Genomic DNA, 24,403 nt, shown 5'->3' on the forward strand with positions numbered 1-24,403 from the left:
ATTACTAAGGTGTACATAGTTATGAACACATACAGACACAAACACAGACACACACACATACATACACAGGCATACACACGCATGCACACACAATCACACACACACATACATACACACACATGCTCACAGGCACACACATGCATGCACACAGACACGCACACAGTCACACAAACACGTACATACACACGCTCACACACATACACACAGTCACACACATACATACACACATACACACACAGTTACACACGCACACATACACACAGACATACATACATACACAGACACACACATATACACACACGCACATACACACAGGCACATAAAAGACACGCACACACACTCAAACCCTCTTTGATTTTTTTTTATTAAGTATTAAAAAATAATCCAACACACTGTCTGACTTAGCCCAATGAATCTGATGGAAGGCTCAAAATATTGGAAACTTGCAGAGAGAAAAATAAACACACACATAGAAAGTAAAGCCTTGAAATCAGTTTTTATACCGACCACAAGTCTTCCTTCATCCTCACTAGAGACGTATCTATAGCGAGCGCAGCGGTAGCCATTTCTGCTGGGCCCTGGACCCTGAGAGATCGCAAAAGTCCCTCTGCCACATAAAATATTGTAGTATTGTAAATGGCAGAAGGTAGGTAGAGGCCCCATTACAGAACATGCACTGAGGCCCAGGAGCCTCTCATCACTACACTTTGCTTCTGAAATTGAAGAAAAAATTACATTATAAAAAATAAGTAAAGAACTATTTGATATGAGAAGACATTTATAGCTCTCGTCACATTTGCATTAATGTCTCTGTTAGAAATAGAAACCTTTCAAGGGCATTGACAGTTATTGTAATTCTCCGAACAGACAGCAGGTGGGGATGTTGTCCACTAAAATTCCTGGCAGGTGACTTGTTTGGTTTTGGATGCAGGCTCCATAGCTTACACATAATAACACATGTGGATCCTTCTGTATATGCTGCTTTTCCACTAAGCTCAGGTCCAGGTTTGTAAACATTATAAATATTTTATGAAGATATAAGACTATAAGATATAAGATAAGGCAATTTGTGGTCTTTCCCTCTGTGTAAGGAATATTCTTACCTATAGTTATTACTAAGGATTCGTTCCCAACACTGGGTCATCATGAATAGTTTTCATCATAGGAAAGGCTGAGAGAAGCATCATCCATCATAGGTCCAACTAAGTGACACAAGATGTGAACACATGATAGGAAATCTGGAGACACCACAGTAACCCAAAAGTGATATATGTGACAATGCCTCTTAAATAGTCCATATGTTCCCATGTCACTGTATCTTACCAGCAATGTGAGACTGAGATGGAAGGAGCCCAAGACCAGGACCTTATAAACAGTCCTGGGGTTCCTGCATCTAGTGAAGACCATTGACGCTCAATAATGAAGATTTAAGAAGAAGAAGATAGGTAAGAAGGGTTGCAGAGGTGCGGATTAAACATTACATGTAACAGTAGATATAAATGACATGACGGAGCACTTCTCTTCCCCACCTTGTTGGTAGACATCTAGTAAATGAACATTTCTCCTGTGCGTCTCCATGTTTATTCCAAGTACTTACCTACTCCAAAAATTACAAAGTGATCCCTTAGGCTTTGAGCACCGGCCACACTGCAAATTTAAAGAGGTTTTGAGGACTTCAATATAGGTTACTTATCCTTAAGGCACGTAGCACCCCCACCGATCAGCTGATAATGGAAGCTATGGCGCTTGGGATATTTGGCAGTGGCATGGTCTCTTTGCAACTCAAGAGAACGGGACTGAACTGCGATACAACTGCAATAAAACTGCAGACCCCATTAATCTGATATTGATAACCTATACTAAGAATTAGTAGTCAGTATTAAAATCCAGATAATATGTTTAAAACACATCATATGGACAATGAGAGTAACACAAGGATATATAATATTTATACCCTGGGGTACAAGTATCATGGGCTGAGGACCTGCAGAATGTATCTATCATGATGTATAATAATGAGAGAAAGAAGAAGAATGTTCAAGAAACCCAATTAAATTAGACTCCCTGCAGTGGATAAATGTGGTACAGGTGTATTCCCATCTATGGCATATTTATAGGGTGTCTATGACTTTATGACCGGTGGGGTCCTACTCTGGCACACCGGACTACCTGACTATAAAGGGAGCTGCAAGTTCTGCGGTTCCCCTATAGCCTGGTGGCCAGTGTATCACTATATAGGGAGAGAATGGGAAGGAGCCGTAGTACAGGTTTTCCACCTCCATTGATCATATACCAATCCCTTAGGAGACAGGAATACCCGTTGGTTGGTATACTACATTCAGTTGACCATACACATAGGATAACAATTATTTGACTAGCAGTCTTTAAATTTATGAACGACACAGGGGTGAGGGATGGGGATTGGTAACTGATGGCTTTTATTGCCGTATAATGAAAATATAAGACACTAAAGGCAACACCAGTTGATTCCGCACACTTATCCTATACCTATACTCAATATACTCAATGGAAGTGTGGTTGAATCTATTCCTCATAGGACACTGTAGACAACAGATGGGAACGTCACTGGAAATAGGAAGATGTGTTAGCTGAATAAAAATGTCGTGGGACAGATTTAGTATCAAATGTAACTTCAACATCTAACAATGTGCAGCACTCATGTTATTGTGGATTTAATAGATCGCAGCCGGTACGCTGCCTCCTGGCTGAACTTCCAATACACAGCTTCCTGCACTAGATGGACTACAAGGCCTGGGCTACATTAATAGGGTGTTTGGCTTGTTTATCGATGATTTTATTATCTGACATGTAGAAGATTATCATTGTGAGCTACATAAGAATAGTATCTGTGCATGAAATTCAAGGATCATACACATGTCACAGATATGTCCTCCCTTGCCTTTTTGCTTGGTTGGATGTGTCCAGATAAGTTTGCTATGGGATGGTTAGCTTTTCAAGACAATACTATTTTGTGATACTATATGACAAAGTGATGTGCTCTATGAGGTGACCCATTGTGTGATTAATGAATTTCAACTTTTGAAGGGTTTTGCTAGCAAGAATTGGTATTGTATTGAATTGACTGTCAAGTGAAGGGTATGAACATCTAATGTTGTCTACTATGAATGCCTATATCTCTGACTACTCCATTAACATGTCCACTTGGCTTGGCCATCAAGTGTGGAGGGAATCACACTTGCTTGGATTTTTCTATCCACTTTTTCTATGGCGTGCTTTGTAGGCTACTACATAGTCACCCTGTACATCTAGTAACATTGACAAACCAGCCCAAAAAGTCACAAGTAATTCGATCCACCATTGAGGCTCATATCAGACAGTATGATTGTTTCCCTTTAAATGGTCTGACTACATCATTGTCATCATGTGTCCCGCACTCACTAAAACCTTCTATAAGGTAAGCCCTAGTTCAGTCCAGGTTAATCTTCATGATACACTACCTACATTAAAAGCACAAACAGATAAAGCTGATCACACTGAGATTCCCATCTTGGACATTTAAGACCCAGTTCACATCTACATTTGGGTTTCCATTCGGGGAAGTCGCTTGGGGACCCCATATGGAAACCTATATGCATTAAAAAGTGGTTACCTAAGCAAACCATGCAGATCCCATACACTATAATGAGGTCCATGTGGTTTCCGCACGAATCATACGGAGAGAAAAGTGCTGCTTCGGAACAGAAACCTGAACGCACAGGGCCTAAGACATATCCAGGGGAGTGCTTCGATGTTTTTGAAAATGGCATAGCAGTGTAGAAATGAATAGAGAAAGCCTTGCATATTCCATCACCTCTCCATTCACAGTGCATTAACAAGAAGGATGGAGTCAGAGAGCCCTATTGCGGACATACATGTAGGTCTTGTTCTTCTTACTTAAAGAGGACGTTTCATGGTCCGGAGCACAGGCAGTTCTATATACTGCTGGAAAGCCAACAGTGTGCTGAATTCAGCGCACTGTTGGCTTTCCCGATCTGTTCCCAGTGTAAAGAGCTGTCGTCCCGGTAGCGTAGCGCTTTACAGTCAGAAGGGCGTTCCTGACAATCTGTCAGGTACATCCTTCTTCAAAGTAATGCCTATCGCGCTGTACAGTGAGAGGGGGAGGAACGCCCCCTCCCTCTGCTCACAGTGCTTGTCCATAGATGAGTATTATCAGAGAGGGAGGGGGCGTTCCTCCCCGCTCACACTGTACAGCGTGATAGGCGCTGCTGGGCAGAAGGACGTTCCTGGCTAACTGTCAGGAACGCCCTTCTGACTGTAAAGAGCTGGGTACTGGGACTGATAGCTCTTTACACCGGGCACAGATCGAATTCAGCGCACTGTCGGCTTTCCAGCAGTATATAGAACTGCCTGTGCCCCCAAACCATGAAAGGTCCTCTTTAAAGAGAAGTCCAAAAATGACCATTTTAAAAAATAAGTTTAAACTTTTTAAACATATTTTTGAGAATGAAAAAAAATATATTTTCTTTGTTATAGCTATTTAAAAATAATGAAAATATAACTTCAGTTCTGACTCTAGCCACAAAGACAAATTATATGCTGAGACCTCCTCTTTTCTATCAGCAGCCACCTTATTTATATGGAAACTCATCCCAGCTTCTGTATATGTGTACATAAGATACAGAATCCAGCAGTCACAATAAGTGATTTCAGAGTTTATCTACGTCCCCCTCAGAGCATGGCTACAAATGTCTCCTATAGAAGTCAATAGGGTCTACTCCAGACCATTGTATCTTTACCTCATGGTCCACCTCCAAGAAATAGGCAATGACAGACTATTTTAGATTTAGGATTTTTTATAGATAATAACATGTTTAATAATAGGAAACCTAATAAGAATATCACCAAAACTCTTGTATAATATGTTTAATATAAAAAACGTGATTTAAACAATAGGTTATTTTCTGGCAAAACATTCTTTTTAATTTGTCATCTATTCTGTACACATGCACTGCTTGTCTGAGCATGCATGTACGCATGTGTATATATAGGGGATTTGGGACAGAAAACTACTTTGTGTATTACTTGCTATTGAGGGTTTTTTGGGGGGAGGGGGATTTTGTGTGCATATTTACATCCTTATGATTTACAAAGAATGCAGACAGGTATGGTTGGGGCCTACAATGTAAATGTGTTTACAGGGCCATCTATTGTATATAGGTATCTCTGATTCACTTACACTGCACTGGCCCAATCTCTGCAGCTGATTGGTGGGGGTAACAGAGCTACCAACTGTGAGCATATTTTGGAGAGGTGGATTATGTGCCCGGATCAAGATTTTAGCATTTTCTCACTTTTGTCATCCTGTCCACATTCATATAAAATTAATGAAAATTCTTTGCCAGTAGTAAACTCATTGTGACTCATAAGAAAACCTAGCTGCCATAGAATAATAGCTGCGACAGCTGCGTCAAGCAATGCAAGCATACGGTGTCATGGTTAACATATTACCTCCAGTGTGACGGAAATCACAGCAGGGGCTTACAAATCACTATGAAATAGTGAAAGGACTAAGGCTTCATGTACACGACCAAGTGCGCTATCAGAGCTTAAGCCGAGTGGCTTCCAGGTCTTCCGGGTCCGTGTATCCATTCCAATGGATCTGTATAAGATCTGCTCTAAAAATATCAAAATGGAACATAATCCTGGAAGGTACTTGGATTCCACTCAGTTAGTCGTCAACATGAAACCTTGGTCTATGGTCTTTTCAGTTGGTCCACGTGAAGCAGTACTTAACTTTTTCACAAGGAGGCTGGTATTATAATATCTCTGGAGAAAATATCAGGAACTGTCTGAAAACAGAGAGCAAAAGAACAAGCTGTTGAAATCTCACACAGAGCTGAGAGAGAGATCCCGAACACCCAGATGTCTACACCAGCACCAACCACAAAGCCAAATGGACTTTTTCGGAATTTGGTGCCCAAGTTATCACCACAGAATCTTGTATAAAATATATACATGCTCCAAACTGTAGTCAAATCAGACCCCACAGCAAACTCACAGGGGGATAAATGAGAAGTATAAACGTGTCCAAGACAAAAGTCAGAGAGGTAACATCAGAGCCAGAATCAGAAGACAAGCAGATTTTCAGTAAAAAGACAAAGGACAATTTTAAAGCATGGAATGGAATGGAAGCCTCATTAAAGTACAGCTAAATAGCAGGCACCTGGGTGAGAAGGAATAGGGTTTAAATATCTCTCCTCAGCTCTAATTGAATCAGCATAGGAGAGCCCTGAAAACTGAAGAAGCTTCACAGGTTGGCACAGTAACCTTAAAGCAACAGCAGCTAAACTGAGATTCCCGACAGAGGCCGTATCGAAGCCAACTCAATGAGGTCTATGAATGAGTTTTCTAGGCATGCTCTGTGCAGGAAGGGGAAGTTGACATCATACAAGGATCTATATGGATAGTAACAGAAATGTTTTTTGAAAAAAAATATCAAAAGAACATAAAAAGTTGATATAAAAAAATAAAATGTAAATTTTCTGATCATACATTCACAAGTGTCGCAACGTCCTTAGTCTTGTTTCTAGCAGTAAATGATATACAGGATAAAGTATAACTATTTCTTTAGCACCATATCAGCACCATGGATGGATGGATGGATAGATAGATAGATAGATAGATAGATAGATAGATAGAATAGACAAGATGGACGGACAGATAGATAGATAGAGATAGATAGATAGATAGATAGATAGATAGATAGATAGATAGAATAGACAAGATGGACGGACAGATAGATAGAGATAGATAGATAGATAGATAGATAGATAGATAGATAGATAGATAGATAGATATTTGGATCACAGGCACATGCCTAATGTTCTTTGGGCTTTCTGTAACTACATAGGGAGATGTCTGTTAAATGGAAAATCCTGCAATTGTGCTGAAGCCGGTAGCAATGAATCTTCTCTAATTAGAATGATCAGCCAAAGAGCAATTTAGCAAATAACAGCCATTATCAAACACATCCTCAGCGAACATAAAGGCAATGTTCACATATCTGCTGAAATACAATTATACCGAAGACCTATGAAGATACATTTGCTATCCTGTTTCTGATCCATTTGCACCCGCAGCTTAATTGCAATTGTTCATCCGCTAAGAATCAATTGCGTGTAGCATTGCAAGGTCATGGGCTGTGTTTTATTTATGGTTCTTCTGCTGGAGATTCATAAAACTGTATGAGCAGCTTCATTTCCCATCGTACAGTAGCAACCAAATCGACCGCAAGACGCTTTCCTTTTCCACTGGATTTCAATATCTAATTTAGCTTCCTCCTTAGACAGATCACAGGGGTAATCACAGGCTTGTGTTGCAAGGTTATCCTCTTTGGAAAGATCAATGTAATTATGCCGGAGTACGACAGCATTTTATGTGGCGGAGCTGCGCTCGTATTATTAGTACTGAGGGAGCTGAGCTACATACATTGGGGATATAACAGTGAGATCTATCAATCATTACTAATGCAGAAGAAACAGAATTTGCCTTTAATCGGTTGTGTAGTAGAATCTATGTCATCTCTACAGTCTCGAAGGGTCAGTTCCATTATATTTAACTATAGGAAGGCCTACAGTGACAACTGCTTTTTCAATAGACGATTCTGTCCAAGACGTTTTCAAGTAAGATCTGTAGCTAGTGAAAAAAGTGTTGAAGATATCTACAGCAAGGTTACTAGCAAATGCATAAACGTCTACAGAACTATTTGTCTATCTATCCATCTACAGTGGTGTAATGAGAGGCTTAAGGGCCCTGGTGCAAAGGCCCAGCTTGGGCCCCCCACATCAAATTTCTCTCCTTTTGTGGTATAACCTCCCCCCCAGAATCCGTCCTTGACTATACTCTGAACCGTTGCTCCTTTTGACATTAAAAGGTTAATTTTCTCCTTTTTGACAGTGGATGGCTAAGTGCAATAAATTTTCTCACTTCAGTTCACCAGAGGACAGGGGTAATAAATTTACAATGTGCAAACTGCCAGTGATCAGAGGGATTCAGAAAGGTGATCAAAGAAGTTTAATCAGCCTTTGTGTGGTGAGGGTAACTTATGGACCCCCAACCTTATGGAACCAATGGTAGATGAGACCACTGTGAACCATTTAAGCTATGGCAGGACCTATGGGCCCCCTAAGGCTCATGGACCCGGGTGCGATTGCATCCTCTGCACCCCCTCAAGTTATGCGTCTATCTATCTATCTATCTATCTATCTATCTATCTATCTATCTATCTATCTATCTGTCTATCTGACTAGCAAACTCAACCAGATCCTCCAGGAGCTCCTGGAATAGCAGATAAATCTGCCAAGCAGCAGAGGTAGTAGTTATTTTATAAGTGACATGGGTACTTCATATGATGGTCCTCTCCCAAAAAGTGGGCATGACCAGCAAATTTAATGCTCAAGACGCAAGAAAGGGGGTGGGGTGATATGTAAAAGGGAGAATGGTGACATCCAGAAAGGGCATGGCCACATCCTTAAGCTCCATGCACAAGTCCAAATTCCATCCAAAGGGGCATCCAATGATCTGTTCCATTCTGATGAAAATAGAGCTGGTCCTATCCTGCTTCGTGTCATTGAAACAAAACGATTGGAAGCTCCCATAGAAGTGAGTCCTTCATGGTATGCACTCAGAAGAAACACGGATGTCCAAGTGTCATATGAGTGCATTCCGCTGCAAAATCGGCCCCACCTTGGAGACATACCCAGTCATGTGCATGGGGTCTAGGGCCAGGTCTTCACCAAAGGACCTCAATTTTTGTGCTGTTTTCCTTGTCCATCTTGGCAAGTAACGTATGCATGAAATCAGAGGGTGATGGAAGAAAATATGAGATGACAGATGTACTCTAGAAGTATAATCTGTCTGTCCTAGAGTGCCATAGAGAAGCTCCATGAGCTAGGCACATGGATTCCTGTAACTCTGTGGAATGATGACTAAGGACATGGTCATTTGATGAAAAATCCACATTCGAAATCTGAGGCTGACCCTCAGACGCTTGTATTTCTGCCACAGATTTTCAGTTTCTGCTGCCATATATCTTCACATTTAATGGCACTAATCCATGTGTGGCTTTCAGCCATGGTTTCTGCAGTGATAGCATCTTAAAAATTGGTAAGACATTTCTTTTTTTTCTAAAATGTGGATTTCAAATAGCGAAGAGTTCTATATGATCCAGGTTCAAATCATCAAATTAAATCAAACAAGCTTTATTGGCACTTCCGAATAGATATTTGGCATTACCAAAGCTAGTAAAGTGTGTGTGTGTGTGTGTGGGGGGGGGAGTTGGAGTCGGGGGGGGGGGGGGGAGAGAGGTGGGTATGGGGGGGGGGGGTTGATTTGGGGTATAATAGTCCGTGGAGTCTCATCTTTCTCTTGGTTCTATTGAAAACACATATAAGACTCTATACATAGCACTTTAGCATGTGCACAAGGCCACTTCTTAGGATCTTTAGACAGTTATAAGTGGAACAAGTATGATCAAGAAACCTCTAGTACAACTCATATGTAAATGCCAAGGAATCAATCCGTGATATTTAGCTACTGCCAAATGGACAGATAGATATAGATATATAGAGATGTAGATAGATAGATGAGTTACCACTGAATAGATTGACTTACTAATAGGCAATTCAGATTGTCAGCCCTATATGGGACAGTATTGACTATATCTGAATAGCTGAGGAATATGGTGGTGCTATATAAGGAAGCAAAATAAATCAATTATTGATAGATTAAGTAACACTGAATAGATAGATAGATAGATAGATAGACACATAGATAGATAAGCTATCACTAAAAAGATAGATAGATAATTAGATAGATAGATAGATAGATAGATAGATAGATAGAGTACATAGACACATAGATGGATAGATAGATAGATAGATAGATAGATAGATAGATAGATAGATAGATAGATAGAGATAGATAGATAGATAGATAGATAGATACTGCGATAGATAGATAATGAGATAGATAGATAGATAGATAGATAGATAGATAATGAGATAGACAAAGATGATCTGTTAGATAGATAGATAGATAGATAGATAGATAGATAGATAGATAATGAGATATAGATAGATAGATAGATAGATAGATAGATAGATAGATAGATAGATACTGCGATAGATAGATAATGAGATAGATAGATAGATAGATAGATAGATAGATAGATAGATAGAGTAGATAGACACATAGTTGGATAGATTAGCTATCACTGAAAAGATAGATAGATAGATAGATAGATAGATAGATAGATAGATAATGAGATATAGATAGATAGATAGATAGATAGATAGATAGATAGATAATGAGATATAGATAGATAGATAGATAGATACTGCGATAGATAATGAGAGATAGATAGATAGATAGATGATAGATAATGAGAGATTGATAGATAGATAGATAGATAGATAGATAGATAGATAGATAGATACAAAGATAGATAGATAGATAGATAGATAGATAGATAGATAGATAGATAGATAGATAGTACATGCTGAGGCCAGTTACAGGATATATGCTATCATAACGTCACCTGTATCCAACTATTGCCATATAGTGCATTTATTTTGCTGTCATTGCACTTTGTATAGAGTACATGGAGTATTTCCGGTAATATTACTAGTCCTTCCTTTTGTGCCAGATATCTGTATCACTCTGTATTAGACCTCTAATACAATGTTTGATGGAGTTTGCTACACTTTTTTTTAGAAAATAAGTTTGAGGTCTATGGAGATACAAAAGGTCATATAGTCTATGGGTGTTGTACAAAACATGATGTGTTAAACTTGATGTGACTGGAGTGATCAATAATTGTTTTATTGTAACAGATATTTTAATATGACATATTCTGTGGTTTCCGATCTATAGTAAGACCTTGATTATTATTGTCATTACCATTGCTGTAAGTCCCATGCCAAGTTATCCAATGTTCTGGGTTATTAGGAAGGCAGTAAACTTGCTTGTCACATCCCTACTTTTGATGCATCTTTTTCGTTGGAGGTTTTCCCTCAATCTAACCCCACATGTATTTCTGGAGTAAACTAATGATAATTATAGATACATCCCATTTTGCCATTTTTGCAGCCATACAGCGATATTCGGTGTTTTCGTCTAAACGCTTTTCCTTAGGAATTCATAAATGGCACAAATAATCCCTTTAAAACTGTAAATGCCGCCAATATACATGGAGAAATTATTTGTAATGTAAACTATATGCAATGATCACTTTGTTTTCTTAAGATATTGGTTCTCGCTTCTCATTTTGCTGCCTTGAGTTTCGAGTTCTTTTTGCAGATCTGTCTATAAGCCATATCTAGATTATTGGACGTATATTATGCATTGGCATTTACATAACAAAATCGACTCGCGAATAATAAGAATTTCCTACACTACTTTACATGGGAAATCATTTCAGATATAGCCGAGCTCAGCCATGTTTCACAATCCAATATTTTATTTTATTATAGATGGTCTAAGATTTTTGCATACAGAGTTTTTGTAAGATTTTGCTATCTCATCATGGAAACATTGCTTGTAGCATGTGGTGTATAAAAGGGATTTCTCCTTCTCGCACTGAGAATCTAGGTTTTGTCCTGACTATTCTTCCTCCCTTTCCTTTCATGTAGAACAGAATAACCTCAGCATCTTTTCACTTTTTGTCACAGGTCTCATTCAGCACTGGTCTTCGTCTTTTCAGGAGCCAAGCTCCTGTCAATCACGTCGTGAGGCCAGCCTATAGGACTGGGTGCTGTCAGCCCGGTACCACCCTGAGGAGGTGCAGCTGCTTGGAGAGGAGTGGTGAGAAGCAACAGCAGGAGGAGGAGGAGTGGGAGCAGCTCAAACCAAATAGAGTTGAATGATTGAACTTTCTTTTTTAGTTTGTGCAGCTCCCCTGCCTCTATCCCCTTCCCACTGAGTGTGGTCAGGACTGGGAAGCTCCACTATCCTCTTCCCTTGATTGATCTCTTGTACAAGATGAAGGATCACGGCTCTTCCATGACCCTTTTCCTTTGGATTATCTTGCTGTGGGGCAGCTTTCTTAACAGTAACTCAGCTTCTGCTACTTCTCGCAAGCAGGATGAGTCCTTCTCTACAATGAGTGTGTATAGAGCAAGATGCACATCCAGGTGCCTGAGCCTGCACATCACTCGCATCTCTGCCTTCTTCAAACACTTCCAGGTACAGTCTGAGCCTGGTAATGCACCAGCTTGTGTCTTATGCAGTTGCATGTAGTGCCCTTAAGACAAGCGCTCATCTCTGAGTAGAGGATGAGCAATGATGACCCTTTAAGGATCCTATATAGCGTAGATAATGCAACATCTTTTCGCTGAACTTGACACTGAACTCTTTGGGGTTGCAACATGACTTAAGATAATCTAGCAGTCCTGTGTAAAGCTACTAGTATAAGTTGTATCAGATGACAAACTTTCCTCTGCTGCGTCTGTAGAATGCAATGTCCTGGGCTGATGTCTATTTATCTGATCCAACGTTTTTAATCTATTGGTAAAAGATGTAGAAGTGCCGAATGTGTCAAATGCCATAGGTCTGTATATACAGGACGATAACGCTCACCTAATGTAATGTTTACCTGCAGTCCTATGTAAAATCATAACCTCTCTTAGCATCTGACAAACACAGTACGTCTATGTCCGACACATTCAGCACTGCTGCATCTGCGTGAGTCAACGCTGCTATTGCTCACATACTCAGCTCTGCTACGTCTGACAGATTCAGAGCTACTACAGCTAACAGAACCAGAAAAGTGATTTATCGTATATTCATCTCTTCTATATGTGACAGTCTTGCTATTAGTACATTGATATAAGGACAATTTTGGTAATGACTGTAAATGAGATACAATGTATGTTTTACTATTATAATATAATTGTCGTACAGGTAACATGAGTGCATGTGATTTACTATGTCACAAGGTTATAGATACACTCTGATGATATAGGGTGCTCGAAGTTAGTCCAAGGATGTAATGTGGTCCTATGCGAGATCCAGATGTAGCAGGGAATTCATCCGTTCATATACATTGTGACTATTATTTTCTTTTGTGGGTTAAGACCCCTTGAGCTATAATTCTATGCCAAAGAGTAGCATGACAAACTCCGCTCTGCTACTTCTATCATGCCTAACTGCTGCTTATTGATGTCACAAGCTGAATTGTATCTGTGCCATAGGGTTGGGCAGAATTGGTTATATATATGGGGGACCAGTCTAAATATCAGTGTTGGGGCACAGTCTGCTGTAGTCAATGGATAAAAGTGACAACTAAGTCAAATCATTTGTAATCTCACCTGAAAACTAAAAAAAACAAAAAGAAAATGTAAAAAAAAATTCCTAATAGATCCCATAGACTTTAATGGAGTTCGTTTATTTGGTGCGGAGTGTTAGTTTATTTTGTCTGCTGTCCCGTCACTAGTATGTGGAAGTGAATGGCACCTGTTGGGTATTACGGTGACAAACGCCACCTCGGAGAGCGCTCCGTCACATCATGCCGAAGTAATAAAACCTGAGAGGAGATGACTTCAGAGATGATACGTTTGCCCCATGCTTGGCTTTCAGCCTCAGGCTCCTCATAGATAAGCCAGCATTGACTTACATCTAAAAGCAGCATTTTACTTAAAGCCAGAAAAAAAAATCCCCTGCGCTCACCTATTAACCTACCAAATCCACGTAATTATTAGTTGACCTTTAGAGGGCAATCGCTGAAAAGCCAAGAGCGGCGAGTACATGTGTGATACATTTATTCCGACAAGCTGGGGATGTATCTTGGCCTGCTGTGGGGTAACACGACGTGAACCACACACCGCAAACATTGTCTTTTAATAAGTGCAACGGCGAACGCGGATTTTGTGTCGACCGAGATGACATGCAGAAAATATTCTATTCGCTTAGGTATTTCTCTGAAATCCTAGACAAGACGTAGGGCATTTCACTTAGTCTGAGTGCTCACAATTATCTCCATGTGTTTCTTGGCCAGGGATCCGTCTTGATGTTTACCTCACTTCTTTAGGTTTGTCATTTGTGTAGGAGTTTTTGCGCTTTAAGAAACTTGTAAATGTGTAGCTGCCGAGGCTTGTCAGAGGAAACGTGTGAATCACTTGTTTTTCTTCTGCCGTATCGTCGGGTCACGCTGAGGGGATTGTCAACAACGGCTCCAATTCTACAGCCAAATAATACTAACAATATGAGATGTGTGTTATTGTCGCTATTATTACTACGGGCTATTTGTAAGGCTTAGTGATGGGATACTTGTCGGGTTTGGTGCCCTTCTTCAGAACTTTCCCTTTTACACTCCCACCCCTCATATCATAAACATAGAAGTCCATAAAGCTGCTATATGGGGATATGTGTGATGGGCTACTCATGTCAGGGATTTATTTCCCTTTCTCTAATGATAAATGACTTAGCCTACATTCACATCTGCATTGTCCTATCCGTCTTCTGGTCCACCGCAGAACCAGAAAATGGAGCAATGAGCAGCAACGGATCAGGGAACAGACAGAAACAGATCCAAGGGACACCAATGATTATAACTGGGTCCCTTTCGTGTCCGACCTTCTATTTTTTCTGAAATCACTGGACAAAAAAGTTGTTCTTGCAGAACTTTTTCATCCAGGGATTTCTGAGGGATCTATGCAGGATAGATACCCAGTACCAGACGGATACTCAGTACCAGACGGATACTCAGTACCGGACGGATACTCAGTACCAGACGGATACTCAGTACTAGATGGATACTCAGTACCGGACGGATACTCAGTACCAGACGGATACCCAGTACCAGATGGATACTCAGTACCGGACGGATACTCAGTACCGGACAAATACCAAGTACAAGACGGATAGTCAGTATCGGACGGATACCAAGTACCAGACGGATACTCAGTACCAGACGGATACTCAATACCGGACAGATACCCAGTACTAGACAGATACTCAGTACCGGATGGATACCAAGTACCGGACGGATACCCCATACTGGACGGATATTCCGTACTGGACGGATACCCAGTATCGGACAGATACCCAGTCCTATCTTAACACATTATTCCCGATCCAACATTTAGGGGACAATTTGCAGATTAGTTGGGATCCGAATGGAGTGGTGGTCAGGCCGGCATGTGCAGCGCTCCATTCATTTCAATAGGAGTGCCAGAGATAGCAGAGTACTGTACTTTGCCTATCTTCGGCACTCTTCTGATCGGTGACGGTTTCTGTGATCAGAGCGCCACCAATCTATGGATAGGGGGATGACTTCTTAACATATGAATACTCCATTAATGAGCCAAAATTGATTTTCTAGTTTCTCTAAATCAGGAATCAGCCCCAATAATGGAACGGTTTCTTAGTGTAAGAACCTTAGAAATAATTCCATATATCTCTGCCTCCTGGAACCTGCTTAGTGTGACATGAGGGGAGGGAGATATTAGGGTTAACTGGGGTCACATCCACATTTTCCGGTTATTAGTAATAATTAGGCTGTATTTTTAAGGAGACCTAACCTATGTATTGGTGCCAACATAAGCAGTAGACATGTGGCAGAAGAAGTACGGTCTATATATCAGAGGAACGGACCAATGAGCTTACTACTCGTTTCCCTGAAGCGGAGTGAACGGAAATATTAATATATTAAAATAATGTATTATCCAGAAAAATCTGTATCACTGACACATCAGTCTAATACTGAATCAGAGTATGAACAGAAGAGGGCGCTGTGACTGAATAACATGGAAGGTCAGATCCAGAGTCTGTTTTAGACATTTTTGGATTTTTTTACTGCAGCAGCCAGATGTACAATGTTAGTCAATAGAAAGTCGTGACTTTTTTGTGATTATTTTTTATGGGGAAGATACTTGTGTTGTCACAGATGTGATATTCTTTATAACCATTACTGTAAACTGAGATGACCCAAAACATTGCATTTTGGGTTGCTGTGTTGCTTGTATGATGCTAGTATAGTTTTCAGATACGCCACTATTATTTCGTAACCAGATTGTCCCCTTGGGCTAACAACAAAAAGGTAATGCGGAAAAAAACGCGATGGCAAGGCATTGTGGTTTATTACAGAAAGTCCGCAGAGGAATCTTTTTTGCTTCAGTTATACCTACAGGGAATCCGCCGGCGTTTCCGTAGGGGTAGTTGACATGATGTGATTTCCAAAATGCAATGCTGCTTGTATTTTCTCGAAATTTGCTAGAATCCCTTCAACTTTGCAGCAGTCAAAATGCGCCGTTTACTCGTTTACTGGGACCCCAGTCTTAATGTTCAATGTTCTTTTTTGATGAAGTTTTTGAGTCATATATTGTCAGATAAGGCTGCTTTGAAGAATATAACTAGAGATGAGCGAACACTGTTCGGATCAACCGTTCAGAACAGCACGCTCCCATAGAAATGAATGGAAGCACCTGGCACGTACACTTTGCTGGCGGCTGGTCGCCGTGCTGGGTGCTTCCATTCATTTCTATGGGAGCGTGCTGTTCGGAACGGCTGATCCGAACAGTGTTCGCTCATCTCTAAATATAACATCAACTTAACATGAATCTTCAAGTACATGTAGCTGTGCCGCAATACTGTGGACAGCCTCTATGTCCAAGTGGCGCTGTTTAGGGAAGAAAGTAGCCAAATGTCTTTAAATCTCATCTAACTTTTATTAGTCACGCCTATGTCGGTATGGACCTTAATACTTCTTATGTATTTGATATATGGCTTTCTAGATGAGCACCTATGAGTTCCTTGAATGGCTTCCAGGCAGGAGACATGAAATCGGAGCTGGACTTTACAATGCCGCTTGCTGACAATACAGCTGTGTTAGGGGTTTGGCACATAAATGTTGTCTGTGGTCAGTATTGTGACTCGACTTTCAAGTGACACTGTGTTAAATACGGGCTGACATTGTCCCTCAGGCCATTTGCTTGTGACCATTTGTGAAGCACCAAACTGTTGAAGTGCAGCTCAGTTCTGTTCAAGGCTTCACTTAACTTAAATAACCTTTCTAGTGCAGAGCCATATATCTCAGCAGACAGGGGGAGTGAATCATAGGAAGGTTTCCGCCATGATTTACATGTTCCTGTAGGAGGATATAGCCATAATTTACAGATAAATAAACATCTGCTCTGTTACACTCAGCCTGAATTACAGGTGTATGAAGTCTTGATCTGGAACACAACCAGTGCACGTGTTAGTTTCCCATACACGATGTGAAGTGTATATATACATGCAACTACAGAGTCAGCCGTCCACTGATATGAGCGCTCAACTACTCATAGAGACTTAAAAACTGGTACAGATAGATCCAATAATGGGGTTTTCCAAAGCTAAAATGTCCATCATTACGATAGGTTAACAATATCAGATCAGGTGGGGCCTGACAACCGGCACCCCATTGAAGCATTGAAGTATAGCGCCATATCTTGTACAGTGGTTGTGCTGGGTATTGCAGCTCAGCGCTATTCAGGCCAATGGGACTGAACTACAAGTAGGCCATGTAATCAATGAACATGAAGTCAAATGACCTGTGAAGAACAAACAGTACTTAGAGCAGCGCTGCCACTTCAATCAGATGATCTCCGGGGGGGTCTCATGGGGCCGGACCCTTGCTGATTTTTTTGTCCTGGAATACCGCTCCACGTTGCAGAAACACCACTTTTTTTATTGCAGATTTGTTTGAGGCAAAGACAAGAATAGCTATATAAGGAATGGGAAATGTATAGGAAGTTCTTAGGGCTAGTTCACAAACTTACAGGGGGATTTTGGTGTGGAATCCGCCTCAAAATCCGTCTGCAAAAAAGGCTCCCATTCATTCCAATGGGAGTCACTTGCTTCTTTTTCCCCGCTAGTGTTTTTTTCAGCTACCAGGAAAAATAAGCGACATGTCCTTTATTCCCGTGGATACCGTGGCTGAGACAGCCACGGCATCCACGGCGTGAGACTCACTCCCGATTCGGCCTATTCATTCAGGCCTAATCAGGAGCGGGATGCCGCAACTGGATGCTGGTGCACTGCATCAGCATGCCGTCGCAGCTAGCCAGGTGCAGAGTTCACACCTTATATTTCTACCTTCTGCTTAATCTACTCCTGGCTTTGCCACAAAAAAAAAAAAAAAAAACGCAGCAAAATCTGCAACAAAAAAAAGCTGTATTTCCACAACATGGGGCCTCAGTATTAAAGGAATTAATTTTGGCAGATGATCCCTTTAGTATACTGTGCTGTATAATACCGTACATTAGTGCTGATAATCTGCTATATGAGGATTTCATATGAATCTAGTGTTCTACATAAGAGGTTATTTCTAGTGGACATTACATTACTGTCATTAATTCTAGTTACCAGAACATGAGGGCATACGGTATCTTAGTGATATACCGTTACTCTTTGTGATAGGAGTACCCCTTTATGGTAAGCCTACTATGCAGCTGGTAACAATGAACCAATGTTGTGCCACCAGTAAAGGAATGGCAATTTCACCTCTATTACATGTGTATAGCTATTTTTTACAGTAATTATTAGTTGTTTTTTTTGTATGGATTTAGAATGTTCCTATGAATGAACCCCGCTGTTTTCCCTCTAAATTAAGATTTACAACCCAAACAAGAGAGTACAAATAGGCAGGTATCAAGTCTTTGATCTGCTTGGCGTTGACCTGCTGCAACACGTAGTTTGATGTGTATGGCGTTTTCACATTGAATAGACTCTTATGTACACAGCATACACTAAGTACAACTAAAAATATCATCATATTTGCGCTGGAAAGTCATTGATTTAACTAGCGTTTTTTTTTTTGTTTTTTTTTATGCAGCAAACACATATTTTGCATGACCTATTCATGTGAATTTTTCTGTTTTTTTATTATTATACTTCAAGTGACTGATGATGTCATAAGGGTGATGGAAAAAATATTTATTTTGTATCTAGCTTGCATCGCTCTGGGTATATTAGCTTGTAAAGTTGACTCCAGGCACAATATTATTCAGGAAATAACTTACCAGGTGTGAGATGACCCTAAACTTTGAGCAGACATAATACTGACCACAGGACGCTTTATGCAGATGGAAGGCTAACGGGATACCGTACGCAGATGGGAACTGGGCCTATGACCACTGGCATAGTGCAACACCTAAGGAGAAGATCACCCTAGTAGCATCTACAAGCAGTTCACTTATAGCAGTCTGATTGTTTAATAAAGTTCTTACGTTAGATCAAAGCATCACAAGAATTTGTGGGTATGGCTGACATTCATTTAATGTGTACATGGCCACCTTTGGATCACTTTAAGGCTATATACCATCAGACCACTGATAGCTGTTTTCAGTACCTGACATATTTAAATAATAAATTTCATGTTGAGTTTTCCCTGGACAACCCCTTTAAGGACTATTCTTAAGCTGTGCTATCAGTTTTCCATTATTGGGGTCAGACTTTTGAGAAACACCTAGTGATGTGCTGTGTGAAGGGTCTCCTGTGATTGTTTATATCGGTGCCAGTGCTATTTATATTCAGAGCTCCATACTTTTCATAGTGGTTTATCTAGGTATTGCAGCATGCTCCTGTTCAAGTGAATGGTACAAGTATTTATAAGAATATAGTAGGTTTAACTTTCAATGTCTGTAACCACAACGCTAGACTAAATACCTCCATCAGCATTTGATAGGCCCAGACCTTAAGTAGCACACAGTGGATACGCACATTAATATATAACATTGGGCAAAGTTGCCATTTTGTGAACAGAATCAACATTTATTTCACTAAGAATTAAAGGGGTTATGCAGCCAAAAACTTTATCTATTAATTAGCCTAGAGGAAGTAAAAAAATAAAAGAGAACCATACTCACCTGTCCCCCGTGTCACCCCGCATGATCCGATCCTGCAGCTTCGTTGTTGTCTTCTGGCTTCTATCTGTGACATCCCCGGTTCCCTTCCTGAGACCATGATTGGTTTCAGCAGTCACATGATCGCCGAGGCCAATATGCAGCCTCAGGATCCGGGAACCAGGATGTCACAGCCTGCGAGATCAGATCAGACCACCTTGAGAGGACACTGGAACACTGGGGACAGGTGAGTATGATTTTTTTTCACCTTCCCCAGCTTTTTTAGAAAATATTGTTTAGCCTGTACTATTGACCCAACCATACGTCCTAACTTTCGAAGAACAGAAAGAGGGACAAAATGTGTGGCACGCACAGCATGCCGCAGCAAATTTATCTCCGCCCACTTTTATGTCAGCTCCGCCCATTCTCATTCATTTTTTTATGTGCCCCCACACATTATAATCCTCCCACAGTCACTTGTAAATTATATGTCCCCTTTCATCTTCCCCAGTTTCATGTCCCCCTCCATTTGCCCTAGTTTAATGCCCTCCCTCCATCTCTGCCCCTAGTTTCATGGCCCTCCCCTTTCATCTCTGCCCCAGTTTCATGTTGTTCTCCCCCCCCTTCATCTGCCCCTAGTTTCATGGGCCCCCTTCATTATGTTCCCCCTCAATGTTTAACACAAAAAACCACTGATACTCACCTTCCCTTGCTCCCCCGCAGCTCTCTCTGTGGTCTCACTCACAGAGTTGTAGGTGCGATGTGAGTGACGTCATCACTATACAGGAGGGCGCAGATGAGTTGAAACCTGGACATATCTCCCGATGACCAGGACTGCAGGACAGGACCCCGAATCCGGGAATGTCCCACAAAATCCGGGACGGTTGGGAGGTATGCCCAACAATATCATGTTTTGCTATTAAACTGGTAGATCGTATCAACCAAGACACCTCCAACTCCAACATTGGACTGAGAGCAGATCGTGTTCTTTTCAGATGAAGAGACGCCATGAATTTAAGAAACCCCATTATTTTACAGTCCGACAACAATTCATTTACCCTGTCACTAAGGTAATGTGCTGACTGGGCCTAGTAGTCACTAGTGATGATAATCTGTGTCCGAATCCAATCTCCCACACTTCACATTGTAAATTATGACCTTGCCTCAACCAGCAAATTATACATTGTATGAATCAATATTACACTTTTTCTCATTGATATATTCCGTATGTCATTTTTCATGTTCTGTCCAAATGTCGGAGCATTGCTATATATACAGTGTATCGGCGCAGCGCACAATAAAATCTCATTATATCAAAGTACAGCCAAGGGGTGCTAATTCATTATCCAGATGTTTTATTGCATTGGACCCGAGTTCAGGAAACCATGTAAAACATATGCCTTGTGTATAAAGAAATGATATATTCACTTTGTATATATATTCATTCTGATGTCAAAATGTGTATGTTTTATGTCTTTGATTTTTAGAGTTTGTTTGCATATTAAAATGCATAGAACAATGTCTAGCGGCTGTTTATTTACGTTATTGCTTCCACCGCCATAGTCTTGGCAGCCATCTTGGAATTCCAAATCCTGGCTGCCTCACGGATGGCCGTGTTATATAACTGATTTACCAGGGCTTGGCGTGATCCGGTCTTTTGAGGTCTATTCTTATAATTACTTTACTGTATTGGATTTGATGAGTGAATTTCAAGTAGAACAAATTACATTTTAATTACGGCGATGAGCTCTGCCAGCGAGGATGTGTCTCTACCTGACTCCAAGGCCCGGCTTGTCTATTCATCATTGGCGTATTTCTATCCGAACTGAAATGATCAACTTTCACAGCCAACAAAGATCAGATTATGATTAAAATGCATTAGGCGGCTAGGGCACGGAGAGCGAGGATGCTCCGGCATGGTGTAAACATCTAGTTCCTCGCAGTTTACAGAGTCCCCTATGGTTTAAGGACATATTACTGGCAGGAGATATTTCTTCCTTTCATGTAGAAATACATGGAGAATCTTAAATAATGCAGAACACAATCATTCAGCCTCAGAACTAATCCTCCATTGGAAACATTAACATCAAAGCAAGTCTCTGTAGATTCTGATTTTACTAGGCTATGATATGCACTAAGTGTCTGACAACATCCGCTGCAATGTGATATCATATTGTGAGTATTATCAGCTGCAGGACGGTTACACGTTTCATTTACAATCAGGTTACAGTACATTATAGTGAGACCGTGCGGCAGTAATCTGCTGTAGTGTTTAATGAGTGCTACGGACATGCTAAAGGATTACTAAACCTAAGGCTATGTGGTAGTTGTGTATGACTTGCTGTCAGCGCAGCTAATACATTAGCAATTTCATAGCCTGGCTGCTTATATTCCATTAGTCGGCCATTAGTCTATGGTGCCAAGTTGACACGTCTATAACCAGTGTGGCACAACTAGCAGAGGGTAATGTCATAGTAGATATACTGTACACTAGAAAGTCTTTATTAGTAGAGATGAGCGAGTAGTACTCGATCGAGTAGGTATTCGATCGAATACTACGGTATTCGAAATACTCGTACTCGATCAAATACTACTAGCTGTTCGAAGTTAAGATTCGATGCAGAACCAGCGTTGATCGGCAGAATGCTATACATTGCCAATCAACGCTGGTTCTTCTCTTACCTTTAGAAGTCTTCTCCCTGCACAGCGTTCCCGCGTCCTCTTCCGGCTCTACATTCACTCTGCTTAGGCATCGGGCCTGGGCAGAGCCGACTGCGCATGTCCGCGCTACAAGAAAATGGCCGCCTTCACAGCCCTGGAGCATGCGGACAATATTGTCTCTGTATAAGGCCTGCGGACAATATTGTCTCTGTATAAGGCCTGCGGACACTATTGTCTCTGTGTAAGGCCTGGCTCACATCTGTGTTTGGGAGTCCATTTGGGCACCCCCCCCCGGACGGAATACCTAATGCATTGAAAAGCGGTGAGCAATGAAAGCACATAGACCCCATAGACTATAATAGGATCTGTGTGTTTTCCTTGCGGTCTCTGCACAAATCATGCGGAGAGAAAAATACTTAAAGCTCTACTTTTCTCTCCACATGATTTGCACGGACACGCGGAAAACACACGCACCCCATTATAGTCTATGGGGTCCATGTACTTTCTTACCTAACAGCTTTTTATTGTGTATAGGTTTCTGTTCGGGGGAATACCGAATGCAGATGTCAACTGGACGTTAGTATGATGACGGAGCTAATGTATCAATGGTGTACTCGCACAGCTTTACAGAACACCACTTAGCTATCACTGTCAGTGAATGAAACAGTGGTCTGTTCACAAAGAGACTTATCATTGATGGGGGTCCCAGCTGTTGACACATGTGTCATACTTGTATCACCTATCATGATATTTGTAGAAAAACCTCTTTAAACCACTACAAAAGCAGCACATGATGTAAAGTAACCAGATATAGTTTGGCCCTAATGTCTATTCTCTATGGAAGTTTGTGTTAGATTCTTTCTCCATGGGTACCCCAGTAATAGCAAACAAGGGAAAGGGGATATGTAGTAACATAGTGAATGGTGAGGGTCTGACCACACACTCTATTCAATCCAGGATAAGCAAACCCTTTGTGTGAACAGTGAAGGTTCAGCTGTTGGATATAGGGACTAACTTATTGTGATCGAATAATCAGATTTGATGCAATTAAAGTACCAACATCGAAAAATGACACGGTCCCATGATTTTCTATTTTCTGTACTTGTTCCAGTCCAGGTGCAAAAACATCATTTACTTCCTTCCTTCTATAGCAGTTTCATGTCTATTCCATCCCCCACCACCGGAATCAGGAAGACCATGTAATAATAATGTAATATATACAATAACATGGGATAAAGGGGAATTATATTCCTTATCTTGGGGATGTAATGACACCTGAGCTAGCAGATGAACCCTTCTACGTAAAAGAACACAAAAGGTTAAGCCTTACACATGTCCTATTTCCCATTTTGTATATGTTGAAACATTTCCTATATCAGTCACTTTTGACTTGCATAGTCCGCTGTTTTGTACAGAATATACATGATAGTGTAAAATCAGCACTAAAAGATAAGTGTTTGATATCGGATCCTGCTTGTGATTTTTGTAGAATTTTTATATTGTCTCAGATGTCACATGGAACTGCAAACAGGGGAAGAAATTCAATGTATCTCCTGCCGAATGGTAAAATTAGCACAACACGGGAAAAAGCAAGAGAACACAGCAAATATATTATTTTCCAAATGGAGGAACCAAAAAGGACGTGAAGTCACTTTGAACTATAGCACCTCTCATATCTAAATATTGCTCCTTGCATTGTAAGGAAAGGAAACCATATTTCTATAAGATGTAAATAGCTTCTTAATATAGCTTTATTATAATAAGAATATCACTTTTTACACACACTATATATTTTATTGAAACTTTGTTTGGAGAGGTGTTAAAAGCCATAGTCTCCAATACCTCCTCTTGAGAACCACTTTGAAAGTCCCATAATAAGA

At 40.7% G+C, this 24,403-nt stretch overlaps 1 protein-coding gene across 1 annotated transcript in view; it reads left to right on the plus strand.

Annotated features, from left to right (window-relative positions):
- Positions 1-11,881: 11,881 nt before the first annotated feature.
- Positions 11,882-24,403, plus strand: part of ANOS1 (anosmin 1) — a 141,696-nt gene continuing 129,174 nt past the window's right edge. The window contains exon 1 of the mRNA XM_075263649.1: positions 11,882-12,225. Coding sequence (XP_075119750.1) covers positions 12,022-12,225 — 204 coding nt within the window. The 5' untranslated portion in view covers positions 11,882-12,021. The remainder of the gene's footprint in view (positions 12,226-24,403) is intronic.

The sequence above is a fragment of the Leptodactylus fuscus genome, chromosome 2 (assembly GCF_031893055.1).
Source record: "Leptodactylus fuscus isolate aLepFus1 chromosome 2, aLepFus1.hap2, whole genome shotgun sequence".
Lineage (NCBI taxonomy): Eukaryota > Metazoa > Chordata > Amphibia > Anura > Leptodactylidae > Leptodactylus > Leptodactylus fuscus.